The sequence below is a fragment of the Trematomus bernacchii genome, unplaced genomic scaffold (assembly GCF_902827165.1).
Source record: "Trematomus bernacchii unplaced genomic scaffold, fTreBer1.1, whole genome shotgun sequence".
Classification (NCBI taxonomy): domain Eukaryota; kingdom Metazoa; phylum Chordata; class Actinopteri; order Perciformes; family Nototheniidae; genus Trematomus; species Trematomus bernacchii.
The window spans coordinates 14,577,722-14,589,550 of record NW_022987973.1 but is presented as its reverse complement, the minus strand read 5'-3'; the positions used below and the strand labels follow the sequence as shown (position 1 = coordinate 14,589,550).

Sequence of the window (11,829 nt, the reverse complement as noted above, 5' to 3'; positions counted from 1 at the left end):
TTATACATGATGGCACACTGTCATGGCTTATTGAGTCACAGGGCCATTGTTATTGTCATTAATTAAGGCTGTACTTGTTCTGCTATATGTCAAATGGCCTGCTCTGAAAAGTTCCTATTTAACTGATGGTGGTTTGCTGTGAAAACAGAACAAGCATCACAAATACTGGAATATTAGATTAATAAATCTTTATTATTAATCAAATATTAGGTGAAGTTGAATTCATGGGTCAGAGGGGTCACAACATAACAACACGTGGACCTCAGCAACTGAAACACTGACTTCTGTCCCACTGAAAGGCAGTCTGTGCGTTGTAGATGGGATATATACAGATTTCTGAGGAGGCATGTTAACCCAGGTCAACAGTTTACCTGTACATGCCTATACATTGTAATTCACCACAAGATGTTGTCACTCGATTACAAGAAATAAGACCTTAACAAAGTGAAGGGTTTCCTTGGGGACTGGGAGAAGTCTCTTATGTGTACTTCTTGATCTCATCGTACAGCACCAACACAAAGGCACCACCCATGCCTCTGATCACGTTGGACCAGGCTCCCTTGAAGAAGGCTTTTCCTCCCTCATCCTTCAGGATCTTCCTCCAGCAGTCCATTGTGCCCGTGTACATGATGTCAGCTGTGGAAATGGAGACATGGTAGTGAAACATAATGCGGGTGCATGCGTAAAAGAAGAAGGGGGGAGAAGGGGGAAGAAGAAAAAGGAGGGAAAAAGAGAGGAAAAAGAGGAGAAAAAAACTATTCTCTTGCTCCCTGTTTCCCTTCTGTAGCATGTAAAAGTATTTATATACAGAAGTACTTTAATAAAGACCAACAAAGTATGCGTTTGTTGACTAATACACTTGTGTTATGCAGTTAACTATTAACACATTTCTATTAAATATGATATATTTCTAATAAATATTAAGTAAAACGTATCTACTTCTTTCAAGTTTATTACATACAATTATTATTATTTTCTTTATCAGGGATAGTTTTGAAGTAACCAATATGGACCTGTATTGAAGCTCATGGTTTGTGTGCTGTGGATAAAATAATGAAATGTAACCATTACATTTAATATGAACTAAGAAGGTATTGGTGTTATAATGTCTGTCTTTTAACAAACAAAGAAAAAACCTATAGAAATTCTAAACATAGCACTCCACTCAATTATTGGACAGTCACGTACTTGATAGAACCAAACCTTTATTTTAAAGTAGTTCAACTTAATAAAATGTAAAACAACCCTTAAAAGTAAGTAAGGTGCAGTATAACAAAATAACACTCTAAATGAGTTTTAACATCAAATAAACATTATCATAAACTTAATAAAATATATACATATCATATATATAAATAAATATCAAACTATACACCGAACTATATACATAAATCAGTGTCCATGCCTCTGGTGGGGGGGATATACATTTTGTTATGTCCGCCAACCACTGCTCCTTTGGCACAATGTAGTTCACTACTCCCTGTACTGGCTGTGTCCAGTGTCCGCTGTCCCAAACCTCCCACACCTTCACACGTGTTGGGCAGTACTTTGCGGGTCAGTTTGTGGCTGTATGGAGCAGGAGCAGGACTAGGAGCAGGACTAGGAGCAGGACTAGGAGCAGGACTAGGAGCAGAAAAAGCAGAGAGAGGCTGGCATTCAGAGCCTGTGGAGCAGCGACCAGGACAGGAACCTGTGAGCTCACTGGTGTAAATATCATGGAGCCCAAAGGTGGAGCAGGGAAGAGCTGCAACACCACCTGTGGACCTGAGGGTGGAGCAGGGAAGAGCTACATCTCCACCTGAGGGCCAGAGGGTGGAGCAGGGAAGAGCTGCAACTCTTTTGTGTTCTCTCAGGGAGAAGCAGGCGTCTGCGAAGGGTGTGCGCCAGAAGGACAAGAAGCTGAAGGAACTGATCATTCAGGTGGAAGACGAGAGAAAGCAGGCCGAGCAGTACAAAGACCAGGTATGATGTTTGTGAGTTGGAGGATATGTCGAGTTGATGTTCAATGTGGTACTAGGCTTTCTTTAAGTCCTCTGTTTGCTCACTAGGCGGAGAAGTCGAATACCCGCATGAAGCAGCTGAAGCGGCAGCTGGAGGAGTCGGAGGAGGAGTCTCAGCGCGCTACAGCCGCCCGCAGGAAGCTGCAGCGCGAGCTGGATGAAGCCACAGGGGCCAGCGACGCCATGAGCCGCGAGGTCAACTCTCTGAAGAGCAAACTCAGGTAGGGCACAGGGGGTCTGTCTGTATGTCTGTCTGTATGTCTGTCTCCCTGTCTCTCTGTCTCTCTGTCTGTCTGTCTGTCTGTCTGTCTGTCTGTATGTATGTATCTCTGTCTGTCAGTCTGTCTGTTTGTCTGTCTCTCTGTCTCTCTGTCTGTCTGTCTGTCTGTCTCTCTGTCTGTCGGTCTGTCTGTTTGTCTGTCTCTCTGTCTGTCTGTATGTCTGTATGTCTGTCTGTCTGTATGTATCTCTGTCTGTCGGTCTGTCTGTTTGTCTGTCTCTCTGTCTCTCTGTCTGTCTGTCTGTCTGTATGTATGTATGTATGTATGTCTGTATGTATGTCTGTCTGTTTGTCTGTCTGTCTGTCTGTCTGTTTGTCTGTCTGTCTGTTTGTCTGTCTCTCTGTCTGTATGTTTGTTTGTGTCTTTTTATTTCTGTGACGCTACAGGACACAGAAAGTGCAGGAAGAATAGTAACTGAATAGTGAATAGTCACTATTCAGTGGATGCCGTGAGAGTGTAAAATAAGCATATTATACATATTTTCACTAAAATGACCAACTTCAATCTTATTGGTTTGACAATATTTTCATAATGTCAAACCATTAGGTGCCAGTTTATTTACATATTATGGCTCCCAGAAAAGACACACTGAAATGTTATTCCTTTATATGTACTAATTGATAGGTGGATTAGCAACAATATTGACTTTGATGCATTGCAGCAAAGCAGCAATGCCCCTAGCGGATATCAGGAAAACAGCATCCAGCAATCAAGTAGGAAATAGTCAAACAAAAAGTTTGAAGCAAAGGCTCTAGATTGAAAGCCTGATATAATAGAATATTTGATGTTATGCTGTAATGGCCGTGAGATCCAAAAATGTTGGTTTAAATTTCATTGAGGACATTTCTTGTCATTAAGATCAGGTGTGAGTGTCTGTTCTTTGGCTAGACAGTTTTCATGTAAACTTATCGCAGGAGCTGAGGTGGAAATCCTAAAATACTGTTAAACTCACACCATGGCCAAAATGTATGCCATATGCATTAACACAGCCTAAATGATGGAAGAATGTGTAATAAAAATGACCCTATTGCAGCCCTAAGGTGTTTTCAAGTCAGAGCACATTCAGAGAGATGTAAACACATTCAAACTTTACATCTGTATATCATTTTGTTTGGTTGCTTTACTGAGCAAAAGCAAAACAATGGTGTCCCTCTCTATTCCAGAGGCAACCCTGAGCCCAAGGAGTAACACAGCAGGTACCTCTGCGCCTGAGTTACCCCATCACCATTTCTGATTAACTTACCAAAGCTTTTCATTCCCTCATGCACTCTTAATGCTTTCATTCCTTCCAATGATCTAACTGAGAGAAATATGACTCCTCAGATACCATGATATCCTTAGGAAAAAAGAAAATAATACAAGTGGGCTTTCCAATACACCAATCTCTAACTGGTGGCCATATTTTTCTCAGCGCTTGGTTTATTTGCCATAAACCGAACTCATTTTCTCTGAGCCAGGAGTCAAATGAGTTACAAAGATAACCAGCGTGCTTAACCTGTAACCAAAGCACCAGCTGTACATTGTTCATTTCATCGACACCATCACATAACCACTCCTCTCATTGCGTGGACATGTGTCTGTGTTTGTATCTTGTCTCCATGTCTGGGGGATTTTTAGGCGTGGAAACGAGCCCTCCTTTGGCAGCACATCCCGGCGTACTGGCGGAGGCCGAAGGGTGGTGGACGACGCCTCCGAGGAGGAGGCCGACTCCCAGGGCGACTTCAATGGAACCAAGTCTGCGGAGTGAGGGACGTCAAATAACCAAATATCAGCATTTTCTTCCTTCTGCCACTTTACCAAAAAATAACTTCAAGCCTATATAGTTCTTCCACATCACATCAAAATATATCCCAGTGTTCTGATCTGTCGTCTTGTTTCAGAGCACCTTTTCTTGACACGCAGTAGAGTGGTGCGGGAATGAGTCTTAAAATCAGGGAATGAGTTAGCATCTTACCACTTCTGGTTAGCTCGTCTGGAAGTCAACGTTTTTGGTTTGTTTGAAATAAGGTCTGTGGCTAATACACTTGATGAAATGTTCACATCCTGTTCTGCGACATAATACACATCAGTAAACATCTACTGGTGAAAAACAGGGTTGCTAACAATTGGCTATATAGAACTACTAGACGTCATCACGTTGAACATTAGCCGCCTTTAGCTTAGCGTGATGTGAAGTCATGTAGTTAGTTTATGGCACAGCGTTAGTTTCCTCATTCTGTGGATTGCATTTTTGCTTGAACTAGCATAACATTGGTGTTAACATTTGGAGTGTATCCCGCTGGACAATACATGCATTTGCTACAGAACTTATCTTCTTCAATATTCCAAAACCCTATGGAAAAAACCCATTGGCTTTTTGTTGTGGGAGCCCTTGCGATGCTAACTTCCAGGTCATCCTTCAGAAATACGTCATCACTGCACCACTTTATAATCAGAAGGACTTGATATCAACAACAGGAGTTGTGTTGGTGGCTCTGCTGATGTGTGTTTTGCTGTTCCTTTTTGTGTCTTTTTTTTTTTACACTGTTTTGTACTACACTGAATGACTGATTCCTTCTTATGCAAGGTTTGTACACACACATAGGTGCCTCTAATTACCACGCTAACCTGCCAGCAAAGCCTCGGGCCTCCACTATAATGAAGTTAAAGCAGAGACATCGTGTACGTCTATGGACAGGTCTCCCTTGAAAAAGAGATCTATGATCTCAATGGGACCAATCTGGTTAAATAAAGGTTTGAAATGAAATGGACGTGTAACCGTCGTCCTGTTGCCTGTGACTGCTGTTAGTGTTTCTCAGCAGCACTGCCACGTTGGATATGTAGAAAGAGATCTATATACTTGCTCTGCATCCAGTGAGTGCTGCTGTTTGTACTCCCAACAATTATATAGCTGTTCAACATTTTCTAAAGTCACCGTTTTATATTATTTGCACCTGATCTTTTGCCCAGATATGTTTAGATTAGATTGAGTCAATGTTTTAAGTCAGATAAGGTTTAGGGTAACCTTAACTATTGGGCAAACCTAATTTTATATTTGTGTCTGTGATTTACTGTACATGTTTAAAACAGCCCCTTATTTACTGAAAACCAAATATTTTGATCATGATATATGTAATCAGCTGATGTTTACAGGACACCAAATAATATATGTTAACTGTTGAACCACCTGCACGAGAAATAAATATATTTAAAAAAACACAGATTTTCTCCTTTTAATGTTTCCGTCTTGTGTCAGTCACTTTAAAGATCATCATCTGTTCACTTCAATAGAAAAATCAAACTAACAGGATTGTAGTTGGTATAGTACCTCAGGCACACACAGTTTAGAAACAGTTGCAGAGGTGCTGCGTACAAACAAACAGTACACAGTGTTCATGGAATACATTTACAGTGTTAGTTCAAGGAAGGTTAGACAGCAAATGCATTTGTATTAACCACAAGTAAACTCCACACTGCTGTATACAGTGACAACCGCTGTATGCATGTTATATTTAGATATGTATTGTAGTTTTTCTTTGATAAGCTGCTGGATGGCAGTAGTGACGGATAAACATTTCAGGAAAAAGAAAAGAAAAAAGGTCACAATAAATCACTATTTCCCCCATTCACATTATCTCTTATGAAAAGTAAATATTCAATATAGGCTCTATTTACCTACACAAATATACTATGAGCTGTGCTTGTCTTCGACCAGTTAAAATCTATTATTGCTTGTATTTCTCTTCACCATATATAACTCCTGATGGCAGACAGGAGCTCTCTCACCTATTAGGGATTTATTACTATACATTCAGTAGTAAACATGTGCCCACCTAACTTCTACAGTCAGCTAAAATCTGTATAAAAGTGATTTGTAAGTGAACTACTTATCTCTGAGGCAGAACACTTTTTCTTCAACTTCATATTCATAAGTCTTGCATACCAGATGATAATGAGTCTGTGCGATGACAGGAAGAAGGCGGTAGAAAGAAAACCATGTGAGATGAAGCTAGCCTGAAGAAGTGACATTCTCTGATTCCTAGACACCTGACAGCATGAGGAATAGATCACCCACCTCATTTGTTTTTAACTGCTACAGCAAACTGAAGAGGTCATTGATGAAGGCAGCGATGGCTAAAATGCTAACACCACTTCATGGTAGCCATTTTTGTAGCAGTAAAAACATGACTATCCCTCAATCCTCATCACAGAAAGCTGGGGAACAATAGTCTTGCAAGGGGGGGGGGAGAAAGGAGAAGAAGGGGGAAGAAGGGGGAAGAAGAAAAAGGAGGAAAAAAGACAGGCCCTCTTTCAGCACCAATCCTCAGGAGAACACTGCAGAAATCCCACTTCCTGTCTACAACTCTTCCCATGGACTGTGTGGTCCGTACCACCTGCAGCGACACAATCAAAGAGTATGCATTATTTCAAAAGCATTTGATTTGATATCAGTTAAAACATTCTGACACAGTCAGACACTTGACACACCATGAATAGTTGTGCCCACTGTGAACGTTTCTTTCTGTGTTGCAGTGCCTTTGAGCGCCTGTTGGAGGCGCTGACTCATCAGCTGTGTGAGATGGAGAAAGTGACCCTGCAACACATGAAGGGGGCCACACTGCTGGTACCTGAGCCGCTCCACTTCCTCCTTCCAGAACCCAAAGGACTGATGACCGTGGTTTACCCTGCAGGAGTGCCTGACAGCCAACTAGAGACACATCGTAAGGTAAGACTGAGATTCTCTCAAATAATAACAAACAGGCGACATGTTGTTTCTCTGACTTGTTATAATCTTAACCCCTCTAGCATAGGGCTGCAATTTAGAGTGTTTTTCACACAATATCTCTGTCATAATAGGAACTGCATCAGCAGTTTGAGCTACCAGATGACTGGCCTTATTTCAGGAGAGCGAATGCCTTCCACTTTTCCAATGAGCCCTACAAAGATGGCTACCTCCGAAATCCTCATATGGTCCTCACACATCCCACGCTGGACAACGGAAAGGTGAGGCACATTACAAATTAAAATGTGTTACATTCTAATTCCCCTTTAGAAGATGGATACTGAAACATACTTTTTATATTGTGTGTGTGTTTCCTCAAGGTGTACTTGGTGCAGGGGATCTACAGCTATCACCACTACATGCAGGATCATATGGATGACAACGGCTGGGGCTGCGCTTATCGCTCGCTGCAGACTATCTGCTCCTGGTTCATGCATCAAGGCTACGTAGAGCGAGCCGTGCCCACCCACAGGGAAATCCAACAGGTACAGTAGTGGGGCTTTTACATATCACACAAAATATTAGAAGTGTCCGAAATGGCTGCTCTTAATTGGCTTTCAACTTTCCAGACTTTAGTGGATGTTGGAGACAAACAGGGCTCCTTCGTTGGATCACGGCAGTGGATCGGCTCCATTGAGGTTCAGGTTGTTCTGAACCAGCTGCTGGAGGTCACCTCAAAGATCATGTTTGTGAGGTGTGTTGTGTGAATCCTATGGATAACCCATTGTATGAGGATGTACTTTATTCAACACGACTTGGACTCATCTGATGATAAATGTTTGTACTCTTTAGTCAAGGCTCGGAGTTGGCATCCAAGGGCAGAGAACTGGCCAACCACTTCCTGACTGAAGGGACTCCCATCATGATCGGTAAGCTGGATATCTGAAACATTTCAAAACTTTACATAAACTGATAATGAAAAACTGAAACCATAAAATACTTTGTGTATATACTTCCATATAAATGCAGATCATTTCATCTTTAGCAATATTAACACTGACTCTTTAGCAACATAGAGTATAACTGGTCAAAAAAAGTAATAATTGACCCTAAAATGCCAATTATATGGTTAATTAAATGTAAACTTAAAACCGTTACAGCATTTTCTGTAAAAGAAGAGAATCTTTAAACAACCTTTAAACAATTATAACTCCTTAAAGGTCCCATGTCATGCTTTTCCGGTTATTACCCGTCCCCTTGTGTGTTATGAAGTTCTGCATGTAAACGGTCTGCAGAGTCACAAACCCTCAAAGTACACCCTGTAGCGAGTAAAACTCTAACACAGAAAAGACCTGTTTATGCTGCTCCAGAACGCCTCGTTGGAGATTTCTCTTTTTCTTCCTGGGTACAGTGACGTGACCATACCCAAATGGACCCAATCCGTGGAGCTCCTCACACACACACACACACACACACTCAGTGGCGAAACTGTGACGCTCTGGGGGGGGATGCTAGTGGAGCCTCGCAACGGTGAAACTGTGGCGCGCTTACACTGTAGGTGCGCTGCGTTTGGGGGTGCGGGGGGGGGGGGGGGGTGCTGCAGCCCCCTCAGCACCCCCCCCCTCCCCGCGTCCATGCGATGTCCCCACGCAGCAAGCAGGAAATGAACCCGGCTCACACTGTCCGCTCCTCGCAGCAGCGAGCCGCGCAACGTCCCGCTAATACGGCACCCAGACCCCACGCAGCATTCTCATCTGTTTGTCATTACTGGTGTCATTTTCTGGTTGCTAACACCATTGTAACACATAATCACTGATGTTCTGCTGTAACGGTGGTAGACTCATCAGAACATAGTGGGCGAGCTGACCAATCAGAGCACAGTGGGCTCACAGGGAGGGGGGGGCTCCAACAAGCCGTTTAGGACAGAGAGTGAATACACATACTATACAGGTATGTTTTGAGCTGTACTGTACTGTACCCAATATACAAGCTGTTAATAAACTTTTCAATCAATCAATCAATCAATCAAACAGAGATGCTGTATGAGAAACCAATGAGAGTTTGGAAAATTGCACAATATAAATCTATTCTAGTAGACCTCAACAATGGAATTATGATCAGTAGAAATGGCCATGACATGGGACCTTTAAGCAACATTTGATTGTCTGATCTTGTTTTTCATGAGATCATTGCAATGTATTTTTTCACATTATTGTTCCTGTCTTGCAGGAGGGGGAGTGTTAGCTCACACTATTCTAGGTGTGGCATGGAGTGAGACCACTGGACAGATCCGCTATCTTATCCTCGATCCCCATTACACAGGAGCGGAGGACTTACAGGTTATCACAGACAAGGTAACTGTTACAAGCATCTGCACTGGCTGCATTCCTCTCTGTCAAGTACACATTTTCACATAATGTGCTGTATTGATTTTGGTATCTTATCTTTCCCAGGGCTGGTGTGGCTGGAAAGGACCAGATTTTTGGGACCAAACTGCTTATTATAATCTGTGTCTGCCTCAGAGGCCAAAGGTCATCTGAGCTGTCATAGCCTTTCATATGGGCATCATCTAACATTGGTAAAGCATCTGTGAAACTTTAGAGTGACACTATTGTCTGCTACTTTTACAGAAATGTTTGCAGCTTTGCAAGTCATTTCTGTAATGATGTTAAATTGTAATGTAATTAACTTTAATAGCTTTGGTCATATCCTACATAAAGTATTGTCTTAACACGAATGGAAGAACTAAAGATGGATGTAATTTAGTATTGAAACAACAAATTGATTTATATAATGTAATCTACTTTCTGTACTTGCCATTATATGAAAAAGGCAATTAAAATATGAATACCATATAGGTTCATTAAATCAGGTATACAATTCATCAAAATCAACAAAGTTGTATCATTTCTTACCAGTGCATAAAACACTACGCAAATGACTGATTTTATAGATTATTTAACTGTACATAACATTTTGTCATCAGTTTTTCTTAATTCCTTATTTATTTGTTTCTAAGTAAAACAAGAGATGATCAACTAATGTATTCATATGTTTTATTGTTTTTGGCTATCTTTTAAAGAATGCCACATTTTCTTTGATTCTAGCTTCACATTTGATACCTTCTGAAGATTCTCTACTTTACTTTTGAATTACATAAGATAATAGTTATTTGTCAGCCCTATTACAGACAACCAAATAATGCATGCCTAAAACAAATATGTTTTTCTATGGACACCTAAATTGAAGGATTATTGTTTTGTGTTAATTAATGAAATAAATAAAATATCTTTGCTAGTGAATATATTGCAGTGAAATTACACTAATCCTCATTTAGCTGAGGACCTTCTGGAAACATTAAGGACCCCCAGGCGCCCTTGGTCTTATTCTAAGAACAACTTGAGTAGAGAAGAAGCTGTGCCTGAATGCAGCATGTCTGACACAGCCCATTATTAGAAAACAATCAGTCCCTGTAATTGAGTTTTCATAACCAGCCAGTTGTCAGAGTCAAATGGATGCTTTCCTCTTCTCAACAGTACATAATAAAATGTTGAATTTTCTTTAAAATCTGTTGAGCGTAGACCAGACAGTTCATTTTTCAGAGATGTATTGTCACTCTTTGTGATTTCTTCTCCATGGGTTGATTGTAGTACGGGACGCCACAGAATGAACCCCCATTCAATTCCCATCTCTACCCATCCTGCATAGGCATGTAAATTCTATGACAGTGACCAGACACAGGTTTATACGATGGATTCACCCAAGTCCTATTGTGCTAGGATATTGGAATTTCATTAGTGTGTGTCACTTCTAGCTCTAACAATGTTATTAAGAGAAAACCCGTGACAAATTATAATGTCAGGGGACGCGCCTTCAGATAATCCCCTTTCTTGTTAATGGGTATGCACTAGGGGGAGCAGTTACTTTGGCATAATAGATTTCCAAGGAAAAACTAGATGACCTCTTGTCTGTTCCACTACTTGTTCTGATTCTAGATATGTTTAAGTAGTTTAAACCTTTAGATGACAGAGAAATCACTGCTGTGGTTTTTTTTTCTTAATGTGGTTACTCCTTAAAATAGTGTCCTCTGTATACTGTGCTTTCGAGTTGCTTAGTTTACCAGATACTTTTGAATTTATACCTTTAAACTTTTTATTGCCAAGTAGACTTAAACATGTTTTGTCTTGGTGGTTTGGTAAATAAAAAATAATCAGCTAAATTAAAGAAACATAAATATAGTCTAGAACATTGTACAGTAAAAATATGAAAGAAAAATTGTATATATATATAAATTAGTGTTTGGATATTGTGTTACAGATATCATTACAGAGAAAACTGTATATGCTGGGTTTATATAGAGTGTATATAGAATTTGCTAAAAATAAAACGAGTTTGAAACATACATTTTCAGGCGTTTCACCACTAAAAACAAACTAACAAAAGTATTTAAAGGTAAACTCCCAAAAAAAGAGTTGTCTTTTCATCTGTGGTGAAAGGAGTGCAAAATACATTTAATGCATTTCCTAGTCTTTATACCAATACAAACATTATTCCAACCAAATACAGAAGCAAGTTTAATAAGTATGCCCAGCGTGATTCATTCCATCATACTTTTCTATATTTGAAAAAAAATAAAGGAACTCAAATCTCTCTGAGAAATCTCTTTAAAATAGACTACCTTTTTGGTTTTTTTCTCCTTTATTTATTCAAGAGCATATATGAACATGATATATATTGTATACAAACAATTCAAACCAGGGATAGACCTATAAAGTAATACAAATTACATAAAAGATAGAAAAGAAAGAACTTTTAAAAAACCGTACTGCAGACCGCTGCACGAGAG

The 11,829-nt window shown here is 40.3% G+C and overlaps 2 protein-coding genes across 2 annotated transcripts; both read left to right on the top strand.

The window, feature by feature from the left end:
- Positions 1–1,401: 1,401 nt before the first annotated feature.
- LOC117471393 (myosin-11) lies at positions 1,402–5,471 on the top strand. Its single transcript, XM_034116364.1, has 5 exons — positions 1,402–1,410; positions 1,500–1,568; positions 1,729–1,962; positions 2,049–2,221; positions 3,899–5,471. Exons 1-5 carry the CDS (start codon positions 1,402–1,404, stop codon positions 4,026–4,028), a joined length of 615 nt encoding a protein of 204 aa, XP_033972255.1. The 3' UTR covers positions 4,029–5,471.
- A 1,090-nt stretch (positions 5,472–6,561) lies between these two features.
- On the top strand, positions 6,562–9,764 carry LOC117471671 (ufm1-specific protease 2-like). The gene is made up of 8 exons (XM_034116840.1): positions 6,562–6,675; positions 6,794–6,986; positions 7,118–7,264; positions 7,364–7,528; positions 7,613–7,737; positions 7,836–7,912; positions 9,213–9,337; positions 9,437–9,764. Exons 1-8 carry the CDS (start codon positions 6,632–6,634, stop codon positions 9,521–9,523), a joined length of 963 nt encoding a protein of 320 aa, XP_033972731.1. The 5' UTR covers positions 6,562–6,631; the 3' UTR covers positions 9,524–9,764.
- The last annotated feature ends 2,065 nt before the right edge of the window (positions 9,765–11,829 follow it).